Consider the following 24,714-nt stretch of genomic DNA (forward strand, 5'->3'; position numbering starts at 1 on the left):
GTAGAGCAGCTAGATTCCAGCCCAGTAGCTCCTTAAGAGAGAACAAGATTTGGGGCATGAGCTTTTGAGAGTCAAAGCCCCCCCTTTGGATACTTGTCAGAAGGATTTACTGAGGACTGAGAAGCTGCCAGCTGTCTTCAAGACATACTTTAGCAGGTAAAGAATCACCTGAGTATTTGCTTACTGGGGACGGAAGGGAAGCAGGACCTGTTTAGAACATTTTGCCAGTCTCAGAGTTCAGAGTATACTTGGGCAGGGGCTGAGGGAGTGGTGGGTAAAGAAAAATAGACATGAATGGAAAAGCTCCATTGCTGAGAGGCCAGCAGGAGAGCAAACAGGCTAGAGCTGGTTGGGAAGGCAGGGTAGAGAACTGAGACATAAGTGAGGTTGAGGTCAGGTCCCTATTCAGTTTTCCTAATCCTTTATTTGCAAGCCTGGTCACAAATGTTGCAGACAAAAGTCTGCACCCAAACATAAGGTTTGGACCACCTCACATCATACAACCATTCATCTCTTGGTGCCAGAACCAGTGCTTGTACTGGGTGCCAATGCACGTTTTCTCGTAAGGGACAGACTCCAGAGTCTGAGGGTGTGTCATTTATAGCGGTTCAAAGATGGTTTGGGGGTGCAGCTTCACCCCAGCTCCTGAATGTGTATTTGTCTTGGGGGGCACCCCACTTTGAAGCAGTTAACACTGGAACTGAGCTTTGGACCACAAAACAGTATAGGGCCAGTAGGAAAACAGAGTCCATTGAATGTGGGGGTGTATGATATGTGGTGGTCCAGACTTTATTTTGGGTGCAGAGGGCATGCAGCCATTCTAGTCCCTTGTTCAAAACTCCTTTGCAATACAAACTTCTCAGAGGCAACCTATGTAGAAGCAGCGTTGAGGCCAGGCACCGGTTAGCATAAGAACTGGACTTTGGAGCAGGAAATAGTACAGATCCACTTGGAGGGCAGAATCCCCTTAATGTGGGAATGTGTGATATGTGGCGGTCCAAACCTTATTTGGGGGTACGGATCTTTTGAGTTACCCTCAATATTTGTGATTGGATTTCTGAATAAGGAACTAGGACTTATAAGATACATAGGAGGGGAGAGCAGATCTGTCAGGAACATTAATCAACATATTGTGGGGACAGGGAAGTACTAATCAACGAAAATTAGAGGGGGGGGGAAGGGGAGGACTAATCAACAATGTGTGGTGGGGGCAGGGGGGAACTAATCAACTAAAACCAACGTATTGGGGGGAAGGAAACGTCAAAAAATTAAGCGGAAAAACTCTTAACGGCAAAAAATTAAGCGGGAACATTACAAGCAAGGGGAAGGAGGGAGGGAATCATCCAATAATAATTTATTATTATTCCCAGCCCCAGCAACTGCGAGCCGTGCGCAGCGCGGCTCACAGTTGCTCCCGGCCTGACGCGGCGAGAGTTGCTGGGGCTGGGAGTTGGAGGGACCAATCGGCAGGCGCTTTGCGCCTGCCAATTGGTCCCTCCGATTGTCTGTCGTGAGGAAGGGTCCAATCCGGACCCTTCCCCATCACGGACAAAGCCCACCTCAAGGCCCCTTAACGAATTATTTAGTCCGTGGCGCCCGCGGCGCCATGGGCGGTTTAAAGATGGGTATGATAAAGGACCAAAATGGTAGGGACCTAACAGAAGAAGATATTTTTAAAAGGTGGCAAAATTAAACAGAAGAACTATACAAGAGCAAGTTTAACATCCCTGATAACCACGAGGGGGTAGTCACTGACCTGGAACCAGACATCCTGGAATGTGAAGTCAAATGGGCCTTAGGAAGTCTGAGCAGCAATAAAGCTAGTGTAGGTGACATTATTCCAGTTGAACTATTCAAAATCTTAAAAGATAATGCAGTACAAGTGCTACACTGTATATGCCAGCAAATTTGGAAAACTCAGGATTGGAAAAGGTCAGTTTACATTCCAATTCCAAAGAAGGGCAATGCCAAAGAATATTCAAGCTACCGCACCATTGCATTCATTTCTCATGCTAGCAAAGTTATGCTCAAAATCCTATAAGCTAGGCTCCAGCAGTATGTGGAATGAGAACTTCTAGAAGTACAGGCAAGATTTCGAAGAGGCAGAGGAACCAGAGATCAAATTGCCAACATACACTGGATCATGGAGAAAGCTAGGATTCCAGAAAAACATCTACTTCTGCTTCATTAACTGTGCTAAAGCCTTTGACAACAAATTGTGGCAAGTTCTTAAAGAGATGGGAATATCAGAGCATCTTATTTGTCTCTTGAGAAACCTATATGCAGGTCAAGAAGCAACAGCGAGAACTGAACATGGAATCACTGACTGGTTCAAAATTGAGAAAGGAGTTCGGCAAGGCTGTATACTGTCGCCTTGCCTATTTAACTTGTATGCGGAGCACATCATGAGAAAGGTGGGGTTAGATGAGTCACAAATTGGGATCAAGATTGCAGGGAGAAATATCAACAACCTCAGATATGTAGATGGCAGAAAGCAAAGAGGAACTAAAGAGCCTTTTGATGCAGGTGAAGGAGGAGAGTGCAAAAGTTGGCTTGAAACTCAACATCAAGAAAACGAAGATCATGGCATCCGGCCCTTTCAATTTCTGGCAAATAGATGAGGAAGAAATGGAGGTAATGACAGATTTTATTTTCCTGGGTTCCAAGATCACTGCAGATGGGGACTTCAGCAAAGAAATTAAAAGACACTTGCTCCTGGCTGTGAAAGTTGGACCATAAGGAAGGCTGAGCATCAAAGAATTGAGGCTTTTGAAGTCTAGTGCTGGAGAAGACTCTTGCGAGTCCCTTGGACTGCAAGGCGAACAAACCCGTCTGTTTTAGACGAGATCAGCCCTGCCTGCTCCTTAGAAGGCCAGATCCTGAAGATGAAACTCAAATACTTTGGCCACCTCATGAGAAGGAAGGACTCCCTGGAGAAGAGCCTAATGCTGGGAGCTATTGAGGGCAAAAGAAGAAGGGGACGACAGAGAATGAGGCGGCTGGATGGAGTCACTGAAGCAGTAGGTGCAAACTTAAAGGGACTCTGGGGAATGGTAGAGGACAGGAAGGCCTGGAGGATCATTGTCCATGGGGTCGCAATGGGTCGGACACGACTTCGCACCTAACAACAACTGTCACCATTCCTAAATCACCTTGAATTCATAATCATTGCTGTTTTTATCCTTTTTAAAGTGGTTATTGTTTATTAAAATCTAATTTTATTGCACATTTATTTATAATTACTTAATTCATGCAATTATTAATATATTTATAATTATTATTGTACATTTGATATCTGTGCACATCGCCCTTAGACAGCTTGCTGGGAGGGTGGTCTAAAAGCCATAAAGATGTACAAAGAGCAGACGTTTTGGGGGGCCAGTTCTTTCTGAAGATATAATTAATCTCTTAACCTCTGCAGGCTTCATAAAGAAGGATCCTTCACACTTGGGCTTTTTCCTGGACAGCAATGAGTGAGGAGACACCTCTGCAAATAGAAATGACCTCTTCTGGCAAAGCATCTGAAAAGCAGTAAGGAGCCAGTAGGAATGGGCACCTGTGTGAACAGAGTATGAGAGCCAGGGAAGTTAGGAGACCCACGTAAAATCTCACCTCCCCCAACCATGGACAACAGTAAGTGTGAGGGTCTGTCAGGGTTGTTCCTGGTGTCCTGCCATGTCGAACCACCAGTAAAGACGGACGCAGGATCAGTTCCCGAAGTCCTCTTTGAGGTACAGCCTTTCTTTCTGGAGTTGGAAATACAGAACAAGCTTCACCGGCCCTTCTCTGGTCGGAGCTTAATGCTGTCACCAGGGCCCTCAGAAGAGGTTGATGATGAAGATGACAGATCCAAGCCTTCCTTCTCCTGTGAAGGTCTCTAGGAACTTCCCCCTCCACTTCTGCAACTTGCAAGGGCTCTTAGTCCACTAGTTAGGTTTTGGCACTGCTCTCTCTTTCGTTCCCTTCCACCCTCCTCACCACCACCATTCATCTAACCCCCACCACGTTTCCTACTTACTCCTTGAGCCTCCTGTCTACCCTGACTCCTCTGCCCTTTTTATCCTCTGCCGAGGTTTCTTTAACCCACTGTTTTTCTTCATCTCCCATGTCTTTCCTTTCAGGTCTGTGCCTGTGTGGTTGTCTTGCCAGGTCCTGGGGAACCTCCCAGAAGGTCACTTTATCAGGTAAATGACTGTGGGTGTCTACAGGTTTCTCCTAGTGGGTGTCCCATGGTCGTCTTTGGCCCTCCCTTCTCTTTATCCCCATCAGCCACCCTCTGCTAAAATAATGGAGCAGATATTAAAGGGAGCGATCTGCAAACATCTGGAGGACAATTTGGTGATCCAGGGAAGTCAGCATGGATTTGTCTCCAACAGGTCCTGCCAGACCAACCTGGTTTCCTTTTTTGACCAAGTGACAGGTTTGCTGGATCGGGGAAATCCGGTTGATGTCGTTTACTTGGATTTTAGTAAAGCTTTTGATAAGGTTCCCCATGATGTTCTGATGGATAAATTGAAGGACTGCAATCTGGATTTTCAGATAGTTAGGTGGATAGGGAATTGGTTAGAGAACCGCACTCAAAGAGTTGTTGTCAATGGTGTTTCATCAGAGTGGAGGGAGGTGAGTAGCGGGGTACCTCAGGGCTCGGTGCTCGGCCCGGTACTTTTTAACATATTTATTAATGATCTAGATGAGGGGGTGGAGGCACTACTCATCAAGTTTGCAGATGACACCAAATTGGCAGGACTGGCAAATACTCCAGAAGATAGAGACAGAGTTCAACGAGATTTGAACACAATGGAAAAATGGGCAAATGAGAACAAGATGCAATTTAATAAAGATAAGTGTAAAGTTCTGCATCTGAGTCAGAAAAATGAAAAGCATGCCTACTGGATGGGGGATACGCTTCTAGGTAACACTGTGTGTGAACGAGACCTTGGGGTACTTGTGGATTGTAAACTAAACATGAGCAGGCAGTGTGATCCAGCGGTAAAAAAGGCAAATGCCATTTTGGGCTGTATCAACAGGGGCATCACTTCAAAATCACAAGATGTCATAGTCCCATTGTATACGGCACTGGTCAGACCACACCTGGAGTACTGTATGCAGTTCTGGAGGCCTCACTTCAAGAAGGACGTAGATAAAATTGAAAGTGTACAGAGGAGAGCGACAAGGATGATCTGGGGCCAAGGGACCAAGCCCTATGAAGATAGGTTGAGGGACTTGGGAATGTTCAGCCTGGAGAAAAGGAGCTTGAGAGGGGACATGATAGCCCTCTTTAAGTATTTGAAAGGTTGTCATTTGGAGGAGGGCAGGATGCTGTTCCCATTGGCTGCAGAGAAGAGGACACGCAGTAATGGGTTTAAACCAGTGGTCCCCAACCTTTTTATCTCCGGGGACCGGTCAGTGCTTGACAATTTTATTGAGGCCCGAGGGGGGTAGTCTTTTGCCGAGGGACGTCACCACCGCTGCCTGAGCCCCTGCTCCGCTTGCTTTCCCACCAGTCCACAGCATGCTAAATACTTGTGTGTATACTAGGAGGGCTCCCTTTGTGCCTGTCCTTCTAGTTATAGCTCCCACCCACCCCCCTTCACTATATCAGAAATAAGATTCTGGGCTATGGACTGATCAAAAATGGCTCTTATTTATATATAGAACTGATCCTGCTTGTGAAGGTCTACATGAGGACATAGATAAAAGGAAGAAGTTGATTCAACAACTAGAGCTCAGTAAGTAAGCACAACAGTACAAGACAATGATTTAGACCCGGGTTTCATAAGTCTAATTTACAAGATATGTCTCTATCCCGCCTATCCATCCCAAGGTTCTAGGCTGTTTCCTCAGTTGAGAAAAATGCCATTCTAGCCTTCCTAAAGTCACATCTGACTCTTCAGGAGCAGATCTGAACGTAATCCCTGTTTGCCCCACAGTTGAGAATCTTCAGAAACCACAATTTCTCCCCTTCCCCTTGGAAGGCAATTCACAGTTATCCAATGAGGAAGCTCAGGAATTCAGTCTGGTTCTTCTTCCATTCCAACCTCCACTAATGTCATCATAGATATATATCAACTCTGCCTACTATCTTCCTGCCCCCCACCCCTTCGTTCTTTGTTTTTTTAATTTGAACATAATTGTGTTACAATGTCAATTTGCAATAACAATAGTGCCTACTTTCTGGCATTGTTTTCTGCCTGAACTTTCTCCACTATGATTATGAGGTGGTTCCTTCAAAAGGAAACCTATGTTTGGAGATGTTTGGCTGTCAAGGACTAGGGCTCCACATTCCTCCCCCTGCCTCCCCCATCTCCCCCTCCAGCATCTACATGCCCTTTCATGATTTAAGGCACAACAGGACACTTTGTGATGTTTGTGCTGATAAACGGTTCTGTAATGCTGGCCACCATGCTTTGTCTTCATGCATGCATAGTGAGTGAGTGCCCATCAACACGAGACATCCCCCCCCCCCACACACACACATACACTCGGGTGATTCAAGTGCCATGGGAATTGAGGGATTGAGGGGGGGGGGTTTGCACTAAGGGGCTTTTCGCACGCCTTCAAAATCGCACAATGGTTGCCAATTGAAAACGCTACTGATTTGCTGATTTAGGTCCATTCCGCACAGATTCTTTGTAGCAGGAGTGTGGCAAATTGTAATCGCTACAAAAATGCGGTTATGCACAACGTCGTTGACAAGCTGCCACACACCTGAAAACGATCTGCAAAAAGCGCTTCCTTGTAGCGCTTTCAGGGAAATCCCCAAAAGTGGATTCACCCTCCGGAAAGCGATACACTCCTGCAACCAATCTGCAACACTAGCGAAAAAGACCTATGCGTTAACAATACAATACCTTTATTGGCATAAAGCAGATAAGCAGGATAAACAAAGTTAGTCAGGATACGTCAGACAGTTTAAATTTAAAAACTGAGGACAGAAATTCAGCCGTAATAAAAGTGACGTTGGCATCCTTATCACTCAGTAAAAATTGGCAAATCAGGTCTCTTGAATGGTTTCTCCGTTTTGGTATGAGAGGTATGATATGCCTTCTCTGTTCAGTGAACAAGGGACAATCCAGTAGGATATGTTGGATGGTGTCAGGAGAACTTGATTCACAGGTGCATAGTCTGTTTTCGAAGGGGATCTTGGCAAATCTCCCTTGTAATACTTTAGATGGAAAGGCGTTAAGCCGAGCAAGTGAAAACGCTCTGCGATGGAGGGGATTTGCCAAGTTATGGAAATAAGCCGGCATTATCCCGTGCTTCACTTGAAGACCAAGCGCACAAGGAGAGCAGATTGCTGGCACAGTGGGATGGATTTTTTGAAATTCCTGATCTAGTAGCCTTTGTTTGATCTGGTACATAATGAAGGATTCATTCAGAGATAAGATGTAATCGTAGTCAATGCCAATTTGTTGGAGTGTAGTCAGGATGGTAGAGAACCATTTAAATTTAAAAGTGTCTCTCAGTAAATAGGCCAATAGACTATCTGATCGAACCCTAAAATGCAGTTTTAGCCAATATTTAAAGGTGAAAATCCAGGCCTTAGTTTCGAGAAGATTGTGTCCAGTTTCAAGACATAAAGAGGAGTAAGGGACGCAATTTGGAGTTCTCAAAATCTGCCGGAGAAAGGCAGACTGTAACCTCTCTATGTTTTTGTTAAAACCTGAAATCCACAGAGGGATACCATATAAAATTTGGGGAAGAATTTTAGAGTCAAACACACGACAGACAGCTGGGACAAACTGATTGCCTTTAAGGAAGAAAAAACGGTTTAGATGGGTAATGGAACAGTTAGCCTGCACAGTAATCCTATTTCTGTGTTTGGTCCAGTGCAAATTATGTTGGAAGGTGATTCCTAGGTATTTGAAACATTTGACCTGCTCGATTTTATGACCACCAATGCGCCAGTTTGAGGGAGACCACTTCTGTGCAAAGACCATCACTTTGGTTTTTTTAAAGTTTATCGATAGGTCATTGAGTTGGATGTGCGTTAACATTGTTGCGGTTTCTACAAAGTCCCTCCCCCTGGTTCTCTGCTTTGATCTTCCGGCGAAGCGATCGCCATGTTTTTTTCTCGGAGCGAGCGGGGATAAACGCACCAGCGAGCCTCTGTTTAGAGGCTTCCCCGGCTTCAGTCCCTCCCCTTCAGTCACTAAGCACAAACAAGAGAAGCCCGTTTGCTGATGTATTTTCCCTTTATTTTTTACACATTCATTCAGCCGAAAATCGGGCCCGTGAGGGGGGGGGTTTCACTCGGAGGGAGCGTGGCAACGAATAAATGACAGCTCAAACACACCAGGCAGCTGGATGGGTCTCTCCGTTGCAACGAATCAACACAGATTCGTTGCAATGGGTCTGTTTTTTTTTTTTTTTTTAAACTTTCTTAAAGGGAAAGGGGCTGTTTGGAAGCATGCTAATAGCTGCCCATTGGATTTTCAGCCGAAAATCGGGCCCGTGAGAGGGGGGGGGATTTTTTTTTTCACTCGGAGGGAGCGTGGCAACGAATAAATGACAGCTCAAACACACCAGGCAGCTGGATGGGTCTCTCCGTTGCAACGAATCAACACAGATTCGTTGCAATGGGTCTGTTTTTTTTTTTTTAACTTTCTAAAAGGGAAAGGGGCTGTTTGGGAGCATGCTAACGGCTGGCCATTGGCTGCTTGACGGCCAGGGGCGGGACGAGCTTGGCAAGAGCGCTTCCTTTCTAGCGATTTTTGCCGAGACCGGAAGCCTGTGGGAAACGCTACAAAACGCAACTGGATTCCACTACAAAGGCAGGTATGCATAACGACGAATTCCACTATTTTAAATGGCGATTTTTCATTCAGCAACCAATTTGCTACAAAGATCCCGGTGCGAAAAGCCCCTAAGTCTTGCCTAGTGCAGGAAGGGAAACAAAAAGCAACCAGAACACAAACTTGCACTTCAATGGGGGCTTAGAACCGGCAAGTGTCCGCGTGTTAAATTGCGGTGGCTGACATGTTTACTTGTGTTATGGCAGGAGTGCATTATTGCACATGTGCTGACCAAAAAATAAGAATCGAGGCATGATGGGAGGTGGGACAAAAAAGCAAAACTCATGCTGCGATTGGAGTCCTGACCAGTGATGGGATAATATCAGAGATGTATAATGCCAGGTGCAAATTCAAAGTCTACATTTAGGTCCATTCCGCACAGATTCTTTGTAGCAGGAGTGTGGCAAATTGTAATCGCTACAAAAATGCGGTTATGCACAACGTCGTTGACAAGCTGCCACACTCCTGAAACTGATCCGCAAAAAGCGCTTCGTTGTAGCGCTTTCAGGGAAATCCCAAAAAGTGGATTCACCATCTGGAAAGCGCTACACTCTTGCAACCAATCTGCAACACTAGCTGGAAAATTCTGTGCGTTACCATTGTTGCGGTTTCTGCAAAGTCCCTCCCCCTGGCTCTCTCCTCTGATCTTCCAGCGAAGCGATCGCCATTTTTTTTTTCTCGGAGCGAGCTGAGATAATAATACAGTCTATCGCCCGCCTTATTCTGAAGCTCAAGGCGAGTTACATAAAAGCATGCCCCATTAAAACCCCTCCCCTAAAACCAATAACCCCAATCAAAACATCAAGAGAGTCAACCATCAGAGGGGGTTTGTTTGATGACATAGCCGGGAGGGGGGGCAAAGTGATCTTAAGAACCCAGCTTCAGCCAAAGACCTGGCAGAAGAGTTGTATTTACAGGCCCTGCAGAACATGAGTGCCAGCATCCCCCCCCCCCGACCTAGTAAGTTAGATCTCCTCCCCACCCTCCCTGCCGCTCTGATAGCAGGGGATAGGAATAATGAGAGCTTCCGCCATGTTGGGATTGTTTTTAAAGTATTTTAATGGGTATTTTAATGGGGATAAGACTATTGTGACCCGCCACGAGCCTATGGGGAGTGGTGGGAAATAAATCTAAATAATAATAATAACAACAACAACAACAACAACAACAACAACATTGTCAGTTCCGTCAGGGCCCTTCACTCTTCCGGGAGCTCATTCCACCAGGTCGGGGCCAGGGCAGAAAAAAACCTGGCCTGGGTCAAACCCAGACACCTGGTACCCACAGAGTGAAGAGCCCCGCAGGGAGCGTAAGGATACAAGTGGTCCCTCAGATAGGCCATGCATGACTTTGTAATCTTTGTATCATGTCACCCTTCAGTAATTGTTTCTGCAGTTTAAGGAGCCCTAAGCGCTTTGACCTTTCTTCATAGGGAAGGTGTTCCATCCCCTTAATCATCATAGTTGCTCTTTTCTGCATGTTTTCCAATCTTTTTTGAGATGCAGTCTTCCAAAGGAGGAATACTACAGTTGGGCACTGCATTGACCTCTTCAGTGAGTTATCTTCCACAACTCTCCTAGTCCGTTAGCACCCATTCAGACCCCATCAAAGTATATTTATAGTTAGGATTTTTGGCTCCAATGTGCATTGCTCACATGGAACCTCACTTGCCACATTGACTCCCACTCACCCATCCTCAGTAGTCCTCTCTGGTTCTCACTACCTTGAACAACTTAGTGTCATATGTAAACTTTGCCATGTTACTGGACAGGTTAAAAAGCATTGGACCTATACTAAGCCTTGCAGTATCTCACTGCCCACCACCTTCCACTGTAAAAACTGTGCTTTTATACTCGCTCCCTGTTAATTCATGAGCTTTTAATTCACAGGAGGACCTGTCCTCTTACCCCATGACTACTGAGGAGTCTTTATCAAAAGTTTTCTGGAAGTCTAGGTAAACAACTACTGAGTTACCCCTGTCCACATGTTTGTTCTCCTCCTCAAAGAACTCTAAAAGGTTCTTGAGATCTTCCCTTACTGAATCCATAATTATTCTTCCTCAATAGCTTTTGTTCATCAATGTGCCTAATTAATTCTGTCTTAATAACGGACTCCACTAACTTGCCTGGTATCAATGTTAGACTGACCAGCCTGTAGTTTTTTGGATCTCCCCTGGAACCTTTTTTAAAGATGGGAGTGATGTTAGTTCCTTTCCAGTCCTTGGGAATGGAGGCAGATTTTAGTGACAGATTGCACATTTTGGACAGGAGATCCATTAATTCACATCTGAGTTCTTTCAGAATTCTTGGATGTATGCCATCTCGGCCTAGTATTTTGGCAATTTGTCATTTGTCCATCTGACATAGAACCTCCTCTCTCATCACCTCAATCTGACTCAGGTCTTTCAAGTCCAGGGTTGTGTCATGCCCCCACCGACACCTCCTTGTCCCTCTGAGGTGTTGCCACAGCAACCAGAGCCAGCTGTTCTACAACCATCATCTGGGCAGCCAGTGTCAGCTGAAAATTCCTTCAAACACACTGCAGATCTAGCAGGGAGTGAAAGAAAGGAGCTGGCCATGTGCCCAGACTCAGCCCCAGCACAGCCAGAATCAGACAACAATGCAGAGGAGTTGGTTGGGTGCTTGAGGCTGAGAAGACGAGTGGTAGCACTGGCTTGATATCAGCGTAGACCAGACACAGCTGATGCAGCTTTGGAGGAGAGCGATTGATGGTCCAGCTGGAACCTCTCAGCTCATTAGCAGGGCTGCTTTTAGGAAACCCTCCCATTCAGTTTGGAGTCCTTTTGCTCTGCAATCTCCTGCATGATTTCCTTTTGGCTTCCCTGACCTTGGCATATGGCTCTCAACTACGCTCCCGGTAACTGGACTGGCTTTGGCGAATACCCTGCTTATCTGGACCCTGACCTCAGCTATCCCTCAACCACTCTTCGCCTCGCCCCCGACTCTGCTTGTTTTAGTACGTGTAACAACCCAGTCTGGACACTGACCTTGCTTTTGTGCGGTGACTAATGCTTGCCTCCACAGCCAAGGCACCTCCTGTCCAGCTGCCAATGGGTGTGGTCAGATAGGGTGGCACAGGTTGCTCCACAGAGGCAGGCAATGGCAAACCACCCCTGAATGTCTCTTGCCTTGAAAACCCTGTGGCGTCACCATAGGTCAACTATGATGATGGCAAAACAGTAGGGGATGGGTTGATATTGTTACCATGGTCAATTAATCCACCAATACTCCGGGTCTCCTCAGGCAGAGTATTCCTTGCCAGATAAACTGCCAGGCACATACATATTTTTAAAAAACTGCATACTATATGTAAGGCCGCAGAATTGGGGGGTGGGGGGTGACATACCCTCTCTGCTTAAATACAGTAGACACAAGCTTCAGCAACCAATATCATCACTAGGCAAAAAGATTTGTTCACATGGCCAGAGCAGAAAGGCATCACTTTCTCATTCTCCTTTCCTCCCTGTGAGCATCACTGCCAGCCTCAAGGATTGCTTTTCTGTCTTGTTTTTTTTTTTCAGTTTGTTTCCAGTATTGTTGCAGATCTTGTTCATGGAAAGTCATCATTACTTTTTTCATTGTCCTCTTGGCCGTGTTTTTCTTAATCTTCATGACTGTTAAGTTACCAGGTGAGTTTCCCAACTCCATGCTTAACCTTTGGTGAATCAGACTGGAGGGGATAGCTGTCGTTTCCTGCACTGGTGTACTCCATAATATTCTCCCTTTCACATGGCTGATTATGAAAAGGGACCCACGGTGTACAGATTTAAAATGTACATTATAAGGATGTGTGTACAAATAAGGTCTGCAGGGAAATCTGAAAATCTAATAAAAACGAAGATGAAGAACCCCACCAGGGATCTTTTCATCCACCAACCCCCTGGCAGATTGCTGGGATGTCTTCCTAGATGCCTCCCTACAAGTGATGTGCACATTGGACTCGGGAAGTCTGAGTTATAGACCCCCAAACAAGGTGCCCCCAGGAAAACGCTTTGGACTAGGCTTAGAATTAGAGGCTTGCTCTTTTTAACTTTTGAAGGGCCTGCATCTGTTTTACAGATCATTTATATGCTGTCTGTGCCCCAGGGCTTGCTTGGAATGGCTTCTTTCTATATTGCGACATTGTTTTCACTGTAAGCCATTGCGAGCAGGATTTTGAACAGGTCTTCTTCATCATCTCATAAAATCTCACCATATATGAGCCACCATGATCGTTATCTAGCAACCAGGGCACTGTACCCCCATTGTAGGAACCCCCAGCATGACTACAGTGTGGGCATTAATGTATACATGGGGAAGTGTTGACAGGATTCACCTGAGAAACCTAGAGAGGTGGATATTCATGGAAGTGAAAATTGTATTGTGAGAATCAGAAAGCTGAAACATGGGATCAGAGGATATATTCTCAGTCATCACAGTGAGAGGGGCTGTTCTTTATTTTTAAACTAGGGGCAAAGCCTCTTTTACCCTGGAATGCAATGGACGCTAGGATGTGTGTCTACATGGTGGCTTTCCTGGGTGCTGACCCTCCTCCTCCTCCTGCTCCCCGCTTGATCTTGAGATCCAGAGTGGTGAAGTGATTAAAGAGTAGGCGACTCTAATCTCAATAGTTGGGTTTGACTCTCCCTCCATGTGCAGCCAGCTGGGTTGGCAACCTCCAGGTGAGGCCTGGAGACCTTCAGGAAGAACACCTGATCTCCGTCTTGAGGTGCAGCTAGGAGGAGGACGGGGAGGGCAGCAAAGACCCCAGCCCAAAGTTGTGACCAGTGCCAAAGTGGAGACTCACAAATTGGTGATGGAATGGGGTGCAACCTGGCTCCCACCTCCACCCCTGATCGCCAGGCCCCACCACCTTTCTAGCTGTGCAGCACTGTCATCCAACTTCCCCTCACTTACCTGGCGGCAGGAAGGCTCAGAGGCAGGCTGGCCCGGCTCATGCCTCAGCCAAGAGGAGGGAGGCAAGTCACAGAGACAGCTCCACACCCCCTCCCCCCGCAACTTCCATGCCAGTAGCTACTCACTGGGGCTTGCCCCACTCCCACTCCCCACTTTACACTGGAGCTACTCACTGGAGGCTGCTCCACTCCTGTCCCCCATGGCAGTAACTACTCAGTGGGGTGGACAACTTACTAGGGCTGGCTCCGCTTCTACACAGCAAGTTTCGTAGGGTAGCAAGAAGTTGGGGGCAAGAGCTGACTCTTATCAGCCCTTCCTGGCTGAGAGCTCCTTCTTGATAGGGGCTAAGTTACAGGAGAGGGCCATTCCTGGCCGAGAACCAGTCAGGTAATGTGTGACCTTTTCGAGAATATATGGTTTATTGACTGATGTTCCTGCTTTCTGCCTTCCACTGCTGCCTGTCCATAAAATGCTGCCCCTTGGTTCTGGGAGACCTTACAGTTTAAAGGGTGGTGAGAGACAAGACAGTTTTAGAGAGGAGCAAGCCAATTATGTCATTAGAAGGCAAGATATTATGGCTGAAGCTCACTTACTTTGGACACATCATGCGATCAGACTAGTTAGAAAAATCATTAGTGCTCGGCATGGTCAGCGGCAAAAGGAAACGTGGTCGCCAAAGGACCCGCTGGCTCGACACAATCAAAACTGATAAAGGGATGACCATGAACCAACTAAAAGAAGCGGCCGTTGACTGAGACACATGGTGGAAACTTTCCTATAGAATCGCTGAGGGTAGGATATGACTGAACGGATGACATCGATCATCGAGAGACTACAGTGGGAGGGGCAATTGGGAAAATTTGTCTCTTTCCTCCACCGATAGGAGCATTATTCCACTGGAGTTGGTGCTATTGATGCTGGTGGAAGAGGACCTTTTAGTCTAGAAGAAGAGTTTGTTCTTATATGCCCCTTTTCTCTACCTGAAGGAGTCTCAAAGCAGCTTCCAATCACCTTCCCTTCCCACTCCCCACAACAGGCACCCTGTGAGGGAGGTGAGGCTGAGAGAGCCCTGAGATTACTGAAGAAGAATTGGTTCTTATATGCCACTTTTCTCTACCCAAAGGAGTCTCAAAGCGGCTTACATTCGCCTTCCCTTTCCTCTCCCCACAACAGACACCCTGTGAGGTGGGTGAGGCTGAGAGACCTCTGATATTCCTGCTCGGTCAGAAGAGCTTTATCAGGGCTGTTATGAGCCCAAGGTCACCCAGCTGGCTGCATTTGGGGGAGGAGCAGGAAATCAAACCAGCTCAATAGATTAGAAGTCGGTGTGCCTAACCACTAGAATAAGCCAGCTCTCTAGCCCAATTTATGACCTTTTTGCTTATTGAAAATTAGGAACAAAGGCTGCCATATCTTCTCTATTTCACATTAACTGAAAATTGCTAGGAGGAATGTTAATTTATTTACCACAGATTCTTGTGCATTTGGACGGTTCATCATGGGAGAAACGATTTGGTGGTACGCTGTTTGATTCTGTTTCTCATGTATAGGAGGAAAAGGGACCGAGCAGCTAGGGCATAAGTTGATGTCCCAATGGGGTTCGCCATGCCCACGTTTTTGGATTGGATATGAGGGGAAGTGCTACTTCTTTTCAAGGGAAAACCAGGATTGGACCTCTAGTGACCACCACTGCTCTTCACACAATGCAACCCTGGCCAGGACAGAAAAAGAAGAAATGGTGAGAAGTGCAAATTTCTGTCTACCCAAAACTGGTCCTTGTTCAAAGTGAGCCCCCTGGAGAGCTCAACAAACAACTGTGGAGAAAACCCTCTTCAGACTCAACTTGGAGAGAGATCCAAAGCACAGTTCAAATCCCCCCCCCCCCCCCACTGCGTAGGCCCTAACTTGAGCAGCACAGAGCTTGCAGCTTCCACCTATTGGGTTTATCCTTGGCCTTCTTTTCTCTTTCCCCTTTCCAAACAGAGGGAAGCAAAATGGACTGCTGAAATGGCTATCAGCAAGTCTAGAGGCCCCTTGCAAAAAGGGGGCTGACCTGGGTAGCTGCTTGGTTAAAGGAAGATGATCTGGGGCCAAGGGACCAGGCCCTATGAAGATAGGTTGAGGGACTTGGGAATGTTCAGCCTGGAGAAAAGGAGGTTGAGAGGGGACATGATAGTCCTCTTTAAGTATTTGAAAGGTTGTCACTTGGAGGAGGGCAGGATGCCGTTTCCGCTGGCTGCAGAGGAGAGGACACGCAGTAATGGGTTTAAACTACAAGTACAACGATATAGGCTAGATATCAGGAAAAAATGTTTCACAGTCAGAGTAGTTCAGCAGTGGAATAGGCTGCCTAAGGAGGTGGTGAGCTCCCCCTCACTGGCAGTCTTCAAGCAAAGGTTGGATGCACACTTTTCTTGGATGCTTTAGGATGCTTAGGGCTAATGCTGCGTTGAGCAGGGGGTTGGACTAGATGGCCTGTATGGCCCCTTCCACCTCTATAATTCTAGGATTCTATGATTCTATGAAAATGGCCAGCAACAATTCCAGCAGTCCTTTTCACTTCCCCTCAGTTTGGGGGGGGGAGTGAAATCTGTTGGGAAAAATCTATTCCCTTAGCAGAGTTAACGGTAGTAAAAATTAGCAGAGCTATTGTATAAATAATGAGACCAGACAAGGCAGATTTACTGTATATAAAAAGACAAACTTTACTAGCTAAACAGGGTAAGGGAACTGGAAGACAAAAAAACAAGAAAATATACATAGCTACCTCCAGCTCATCCAGGAGCTGTCTACCTAAGCTGTTACATGGTTGAGATTCAAGATGGGTCTACTTCTCTGCCTAAAGCAGAGAGCTTCTCTAAACAATGGGAGGAAGTAGAATTCTATCTCTTCCTGCCAAACTTGTGTACATGACAAACCAGAGCCAGCCCATGGCAGCAGCTAGGAAATCTCCATATGAAAAACAGACCATTTGACCCACTCTGCCTGTCCCACTAGTAACAAGTGTAAACAAAACAGTTTAACCCGTTGACTGACAGTCTGTGGCTGCCTCTTGCTAAAAGACAAAGTCCAACAAAATGGACAGCTGGTGAAGCTGAATATGCCCCCCAAAAAGCAGGGGGGGAATGGCTTTTATTCAAGCCAGAGATCCAAAACAGAACAAAGAATCTGTGCTCATCTTAGAAAATACTAGAGAATACCGGTAATTATTTTTCTGGTATGTTTTTGTTTTTGTTTCAATGAACTGAATGCAGATGCCTACTCAGAGCTGCTATTCATACTTGTAGACACAAGCTCCAAGTCTCCCTTCTTCTGTTAGTCCAAGGATCTTTGTTTAGTCCGTGACTTCTGTCCGTTTTCTGCTTTGGTTGGTGGTAAATATCACAGTCCAGCACTCTAAAATCCATCTCTTTTACCATTTAAGGATTTTGTGATGCGGCTCAAAGGCAAAGATATCTATTGGATTGGGCTCCGAAGAGTCTTAAGTAAAGACTGGACATGGACAGATGGAGAAAAAGCCACGTGAGTCATCCTGGTTCCTTTTGGTGTTCAATGATGAGGCCTCAGTGACTGCTTTTGGCAGGTCTGCTGTTCAGTGTTAATTGTTGTTCAAAATCTCAATATTTATTTGAAATTGAGGGTCAAGTGTAACAACAATACTGAGCAGCACAAAAACCAATTTTATGAAGTGTCTATTTTGGTCAGAGTGCTGCGTCTTGGAAGCCCATGGAAGCTACCATGGAATCTTGCTGGCTGACCTTGGGCCACTCACACAACCTCAGCATATGATACCTGACAGGGTTTCTGGGGAAGATAAAATAGAGAATGATGTAAGCCTCTCTGACCCCAGTGGGGTACAAATTAAGTTAAAAAAAACAAAAACTTATTCACTGTATTTCAAAGAGGCTACTTTGTCCTCCATCATTTTCCCCATCAGGTCACAGCAGGTTTATGGTGACCCCATACAAGAAGAAGAAGAAGAGTTGGTTCTTATATGCCGCTTTTCCCTACCTGAAGGAGGCTCAAAGCGGCTTACAGTCACCTTCCTTTTACTTTCCCCACAACAGACACCCTGTGGGGTGGGTGAGGCTGAGAGAGCGCTGATATCACTGCCTGGTCAGAACAGCTTTATCAGTGCCATGGGGAGCCCAAGGTCACCCAGCTGGTTGCATGTGGGGGAGCGCAGAATCGAACCCGGCATGCCAGATTAGAAGTCCGCACTCCTAACCACTACACCAAACTGGCTCTCCATACAAGAGATGTTCAAAGGTGGTTTGCCATTGCCTGCCTCTGCACAGCAGGTGGTCTCCCATCCAAATATCAACCAGGGCTGACCCTGCTTAGCTTCTGAGAGCTGATTAGATCAAGCTATCCTGAGCTGGCTACATTGAGGGTAGGAGGGGTAAATAAACAACAAAAATAAATATATAAATATTGCAGGGCTGCTAAGAATAGCTTAGCTGGCGAGATGAGGGGGAAAGGAAGCAAGAAAACGGGAGCAGCTGGGGGCTGCCAGGGAACTGTTCATGGCTACGTGACAGAGATTTTTAAATCTTTACATGAATAAATAAGGCTGCTATACGCATTAGATAAGTAACTCTGGATTTACACTAGTTAGATGACTGACAGAATAATCACAGGACTCTATACAATTGTAAAATAAGCTAGTACAGGGTACCGATGCACCATTTCTAGGAAGAAGGTTGGACCTATGAGAGGAATCTATGGACTTTCCTGTGGGTTTAAAAGAAGCTGTACAGCTGTTGTTTTTATACTTGTAACTGTTTTACTTCACCCCTCTAGAACATTTGTATGTGATACATTTTTCCAGTGTCATCAGATATGCCTGCTGCTCTCAGGAGGTGTCTGAATCTCACTTGGCTCCTGTTTTTGTTATAGGATGGAGGTCAGTGGAGGAGGAGGAGGCTGTGCATTTCTGGATGATACAGGCAAAGCCATTGCTTCAGGTTGCCACACAAAATTACATTGGATCTGCACCAAGCCTGCTTTATATATATAGCTTGTCATCTGGAACAATCCCAACGGTCCGAAGTATGCGGAGAGGTTTTTAAGTTAAATTGTGTTGAATGCCCTGGTTGAATGCCCTGGTTGAATGCCTTGATCCTGTTTCAATTGTTCATGGCCATGTGACAGAGATTTTTTCATCTTTACATGAATAAATAAGGCTGCTATAAGCATTAGATCCTTTTGGCCACTGAGGACCGCTGCGGCGGAGTGGGGGGAGAGGGCGGCCCGGGGGCCCGCGCGGCAGCCCCAGCGCAAATGCGCATGCGCGGACTGCCACGCACGCGTGTTTGCGCCAGGCAGGGGCGCAAACGCACGTGCGCGGCAGTCTGCACATGCGTGTTCGCGCCGCTGCCATGCCAGCAGCCGCGGCTCCCCCTCCCGGCCCCTCCGGGCCGCCAGCAAATCGGCAAGCTTGTCTTCCCTCCCCTCCCAAAACAAGAAGCTTGCCGGGCCACGAGCTAATCGGCTGCTTTGGCTGCTTTGGCTGCTTTGGCAGCCGATTTGCTCACGGCCTGGCGAGCTTCTCGCTTCGGGGGGGGGGGAGGGAAGAAGGAGCCGCGGCCCGGCGCCAAGGCCTTCGCGGCCTGGCACCGGGCCGTGGCCCACGGGTTGGGGACCACTGCTCTAAAACATTTGTATGTGATACATTTTTCCAGTGTCATCAGATATGCCTGCTGCTCTCAGGAGGTGTCTGAATCTCACTTGGCTCCTGTTTTTGTTATAGGATGGAGGTCATTGGAGGAGGAGGAGGCTGTGCATTTCTGGATGATACAGGCAAAGCCATTGCTTCAGGTTGCCACACAAAATTACATTGGATCTGCACCAAGCCTGCTTTATATATATAGCTTGTCATCTGGAACAATCCCAACGGTCCGAAGTATGCGGAGAGGTTTTTAAGTTAAATTGTGTCTTGTTGCTGTTAGGTGAGAAGTTGTGTCTGACCCATCGCGACCCCATGGACAATGTGTCCTCTACCATTCCCTGGAGTCCATTTAAGTTTGCACCGACTGCTTCAGTGACTCCATCCAGCCACCTCATTCTCTGTCGTCCCCTTCTTCTTTTGCCCTCAATCACTCCCAGCATTAGGCTCTTCTCCAAGGAGTCCTTCCTTCTCATGAGGTGGCCAAAGTATTTGAGTTTCATCTTCAGGATCTGGCCTTCAAAGGAGCAGGCAGGGCTGATCTCCTCTAGGACTGACCGAGTCTTCTCCAGCACCAGAGTTCAAAAGCCTCAATTCTTTGTGTACTACCAGATTATTATCTTTAAATAGGACAGGGTCCTATTAAATAAAAGAGTAAGGCCACCTGGGGAGGAGTTAGGGCGGGCCCTGTCCAGGATAAAAACTCAGAGGGCCCAATCAGGAGCCATGAAGCGGCTCCTGATTGGGCCCTCCGAGTGTCCATCCAGGGCCAAGCAGCCAATGGGGAGGCGCAAAAAGTGCCTTCCTATTGGCCCCTCACCAGGACAGACCAAAATTCCATTCACCCAGCCCAGTCTGGCTGCCAGTCTGCTCCTGACCACCAAAGGGAGAGGAGGTCAGTAGGGCTGCCAAGGGAGATGAGAACAGAGGCTTGGCCAGGCTGTGCCAGCCCTTTTCGCCCCAAGGCTGTCCTAACTGCCATGTCCAACTGTAAATTACCTCAGAACCCTGACGGAGCTGGCAGGAGGCTGCAGAGTGCTCCCCCTCCCCCCCTCCTTCAGCCCAGCTGCGAAGGAGCCTCTGACAGGCCCTGACTGAGGGAAGGAGGCCTTTCCAAGAGCAACGCAGAGGAGCCTGAGGGCCTTCCTTTTGAGGGGGGGGGGGACTTTCACCTTCTGCCAAACAGTTGCCTGACAGGGAGGCCACAGAAAAGCCCCTTCTCACTTAAAATACTGCTCTGGCCGGGGGTTAGACACAGCCAAGCCATGTGTCTTTCTTCTTTGCAACTCTCTGCAGATTTGAGGCCACTGCACAGCGTTATTCTGCAGAGGAAGCTGGCTCTTTTGTCTCCTGTTTCATCTGCACAACAACCCTGTGCAGTAGGCCTCAAGTCTTTCAATTCAACAACAACCTGTGTGGGAGGCCTTAAATGTTTCTTCTCTACCACAACCCTGTCCAAAGTAGCCCTTTCTGCCTGGGGAGCTGATCTTTATACTCTGCAGGTGAGCTGTAATTCCAGGAGCTCTCCAGGCCACACCTGTAGGTTGGCTACCCCTGGGTTGGAAATATTCCTGGAGGTTTGGAGGTGGGACTTCAAAATTGTACAATGCCTCAGATTCCAGCCTTCAAATGAGCCATTTTTGCCTGCAGTTGGTAGGGAGTGGTGCAGGAGTGTCCCTCCTGGCCTATAGGTTATGGCCAGCCCTTATCAGCAACTGTTTGTATTCTGGGGCGCAGACAGGCAGACCAGCATCAGTCCTGTGAGTCTGGAAAGTGCAGGAAGATCTAAATAAATATTTACAGCCTGAAACTAAATAGAGAACAAGTAAATGTCTGGATACACATCGTAACTGAAATAGTAACTGGCAAATAACCTTGGCCTGGCAAATAAAAAAACAGTATTAAAAACCTTACTAAGGTCAAGACTGCTGTGCACAGACAGTCTTCCTCTTAGGGTTGCCAGCTTCCCTGTGAGGCTCGCTACCCCCACCTCCCTCATGGGGAGTCTGCTATGGGGAGAGAAGGGGAAGACGATTGGAAAATGCTTTGAGACACCTGAGGCCTGCTGGGTCACTGCGGCCCATTCCCAGTTCTCTCAGATCTCTCACAACCCTACATACCTCACAGGTTGACTATTGTGGAGAGACAAATGGAAAAGGTGTTTGTAAATCGCTTTGAGACTCCTTTGGGTAGTAAGCAATAGGGTACAAAAATCCGTTCTTCTAAGGAACAACCATGAAAGAAGCATGTGGGCACATAACATTTTACCAACAGTGAAAATATGGGAGACAGAAGGAACAGGGTGGACACCTGTGTACTGTGACTACCCTATGTGTATTTCGGTGAATGTGGCCTAATTCACACAAGAAGGGAAATGACGCAGAACTGGGGGGAATTGGTTGCCATGTAATCTTCCCCTAAGAAGAGTCTCCAGTCTGATTTTCCCTTCACATATCTGAGGACATGTCTCTGGAAAGCCCCTCTGTAACCACTATGCCACAATTCCCAAAGGTCAGTCCTCTCCCACAATCAACGAACATTCCACACCACAGGTTCTTGACACCCATATCTCCACACCCATGGCCTCATTTGCCACCATGCCACCACAACCTCCCACACAACACACATGACAACCCCATGCCCTTACAGACTGGACAACTCCTCCCCTTCCTCTTCCCACTGCCAAGCTCTAGCGCCCGTTGTATTCTTGGAGACAACGGGCTTTGCCCCTAGTCTTTCTATAATACTGGGGATTGTTTTTAAGACTGGACTCAAACTTTGTTCTGCTTCCTGCAGGTATATCATCATTTACTTATTTTATCTTGGGACACGCGGCTTTTCAAATTATTTACAGTAGTTGTTTGAAAATACGTTTTTCCAAGCCCAGCTTTTCCTCCAGTCTCTAGAAGTTAAATCTGAGTGAGGTTTATGCACTGTGCATATAATGAGGCAGCATGACCCTGAGCCCTATTCTGCCCAACCCCTTTCTGACATCGTAACTAAGCCACTGAAAGTGGGCTATGACTGCCAATTTAGGACAACTGTGAGATCCCGGGAAATCAGCCAATAGTATCAAGAAATGGGGCAGGCAACAAGAAAGGAGCGTGGGTGAAAGTTTCCAAAGGTGGGCATGCCTGATTAGCCATTTGCTGCTCAGCAATACTGGATATTTATAATTGAAGGTGACCAGATTTTTACACTGGTAAAACGGGACACCATTGACCGGGGGGCGGGGGGTGTTCTTGATTAAAAATTTGGTCTATATGGAGCAACCAAAAGTTTCATAGAATGCATAGAGCGCAAAAATAGTATTGTAATATATGTGTATATATATTTAATTTCAACATAAGTACAATTTGCCAGGTACCCCCAGATGTCCCTCCAAAAGTGGGACAATCTGGTCACCTTTTTATAACTGGAGAGCCTCCATCTCACAGATCCACATGGTTATTGTGTCACAGTCTTCAGAAATAATTTGGTTCCTGTTCAGTCTTCCGCATAAATTTACTTTGAATGGATCTAGTTCCTGAAATCTGTAGAACACATAAGGAAAACCACAGCATTTGGAAAAATGTTATATCCAACCAGTAGATCCATCTTCTCTATGACATGTTGTTTCTGAGACTTCCTATTCAGTACGAATCCTGATTCAGGAATGTTTACCATCAAACATGGGAAACAACAAAAGAAAGGGGTGAGCAAAGAGAATGGAGACTATGAAGGCACAGAACTTCAGTAGCCATATTAAAAAATAATCATGCTTCGTCCATTTCAGAGCAAGGTTGTCTAAATGAAGGTACTCACAATATACCATCCCAGGCAGAGTCATCCAACCAGATCCATTTTCTTTCAGGAAATGTGGCCTTTAGTCCAATCCACAGCAGCTGTGCCCCTTCCATAATGCTTTCTATAAAGTCCTGGAAACAACACGACGGGTCTAGCGACACTGCACCACAATGTTTTCTTATGTTACAGATAAAGATAGCATGGACTCTTTGTGGAATCCCATGCCTTAGATTAGTGATCCCCAACCTGTGGACTGCAGACCACATGTGGTCCTTTGACTAATTGGAGGTGAGTCCCGAAGGACTCCTTCTTCCCCCCCGCCCCCCCCTCCGGCCCTTTACTTCATCCCCCCCGCCCGGCCCTTTACAACACACTTCGGGTGTCCTTGTCTCCCATCACTCCCAGATGGGACTATCTCGTTGCAGAGAAACAAGCTCAGGGTTCCCATTGATTTGTCATTGTCATGAGTTAAAATGTCCATGAAAATAAAACGTTCCTTATGTTCATTGTTGTGGCGTGTCTGTATCTTATTTTGAAGGGATGTTTAAACATTACCATAGCGATCAGAGAGCGTTAGGGCAGTGGTTGAGAGTAGAGGAGTAAACTACCCCCCCCCCCCGGGCCTCAGTAAACGGCGTTGAGTGGTCCCCAGCATTGAGTGGTTCCCGGTGATAAAAAGGTTGGGGACCACTGCCTTAGATCCTTCCTGATTCTTGCTAATCAAGAGCAGGGACTGGGATTATTGGTGTTGTCATATCTGTCTTCCCCCATGCTCCTTGAAAAACAAGCTGTTTTCACTACTTTGATTGGGAAGCTGGGCCTCATACCAAAGACAGAGTAAAACTGGTGTCTCTGAGAAGTAGCTTGCCAATTGGCCTTCAATATGTTCTATGGCGTAACAGAAATTCCAGGGTGAAATGCATTCCTCAGGATTTTCTTGCGTTATCACCGAGCACCAGGTCCCTGCAGAATGATATAGAGATATACTTACCACTTCTTCCTGATTCTGTATTACCAGCAGCCGAGAGTGTTTTGCTATGCAGGATTCCTTGCTCTTACTCCAGGTTTGCTTTTCTTTAGAGATCCAGTAGCACTTGTTCTCATGAAGGTTCCAGTGCTGGGGACACAGTCGACAACTGGAATTCTCTGGATGAAAAAAACTTGAGTTGCATTCAGAGAGTTCTGAATTTTTGTTCCCATTCAAACCACATTTTCTTAGGGGAGGCAAAGACATACTCATGGAGTCATGTACCTGTCATGTTTGCCTCAGTTTTACTGTGTGTTTTCCATACCCGCTTTGGAAAGATCTTTTTCTGGATATTCATAAGCAAAGCACATTTTAGAAAGATGTTATAATATGAATTTGGGGCTGGGTTCAGGATTTTAACGAAGATCCTCAGTGAGTATGAGAATAAGCCTTTAGACTTCACAGAATCCCAGGCAGAGTAAATGGGGAAGTTTTGTTTAGAGAGAATGTTGCTAACATAAACTGCTTAAATACAGGCAGTTAGTCCTTACTTGAAACAATTGTTCTGTTTTCTTTGAATAC

The 24,714-nt window shown here is 46.6% G+C and overlaps 2 protein-coding genes across 4 annotated transcripts in view; one reads left to right on the top strand and one right to left on the bottom strand.

Moving 5' to 3' along the window:
- Positions 1–23,088, top strand: LOC143831520 (C-type lectin domain family 2 member B-like). Of its 3 annotated transcripts, XM_077324566.1 has the most exons (9): positions 1–156; positions 3,422–3,531; positions 4,122–4,184; positions 5,656–5,729; positions 12,337–12,444; positions 15,262–15,449; positions 17,136–17,233; positions 18,611–18,763; positions 19,464–23,088. In XM_077324566.1, exons 2-8 carry the CDS (start codon positions 3,470–3,472, stop codon positions 18,729–18,731), a joined length of 714 nt encoding a protein of 237 aa, XP_077180681.1. In that variant the 5' UTR covers positions 1–156; positions 3,422–3,469; the 3' UTR covers positions 18,732–18,763; positions 19,464–23,088. The 3 variants fall into 3 exon arrangements, with proteins under 3 accessions (XP_077180681.1, XP_077180680.1, XP_077180682.1); XM_077324565.1 differs by lacking the exon at positions 18,611–18,763; XM_077324567.1 differs by lacking the exons at positions 4,122–4,184; positions 18,611–18,763.
- Positions 23,088–24,714, bottom strand: part of LOC143834492 (killer cell lectin-like receptor subfamily B member 1C) — an 11,229-nt gene continuing 9,602 nt past the window's right edge. Inside the window, exons 4-5 of the mRNA XM_077331318.1 lie at positions 24,157–24,311; positions 23,088–23,296 (exon numbers count right to left, since the gene is read on the bottom strand). Coding sequence (XP_077187433.1) covers positions 23,180–23,296; positions 24,157–24,311 — 272 coding nt within the window. The 3' untranslated portion in view covers positions 23,088–23,179. The remainder of the gene's footprint in view (positions 23,297–24,156; positions 24,312–24,714) is intronic.

This window comes from Paroedura picta, chromosome 3 (genome assembly GCF_049243985.1).
Source record: "Paroedura picta isolate Pp20150507F chromosome 3, Ppicta_v3.0, whole genome shotgun sequence".
Classification (NCBI taxonomy): Eukaryota; Metazoa; Chordata; class Lepidosauria; order Squamata; family Gekkonidae; genus Paroedura; species Paroedura picta.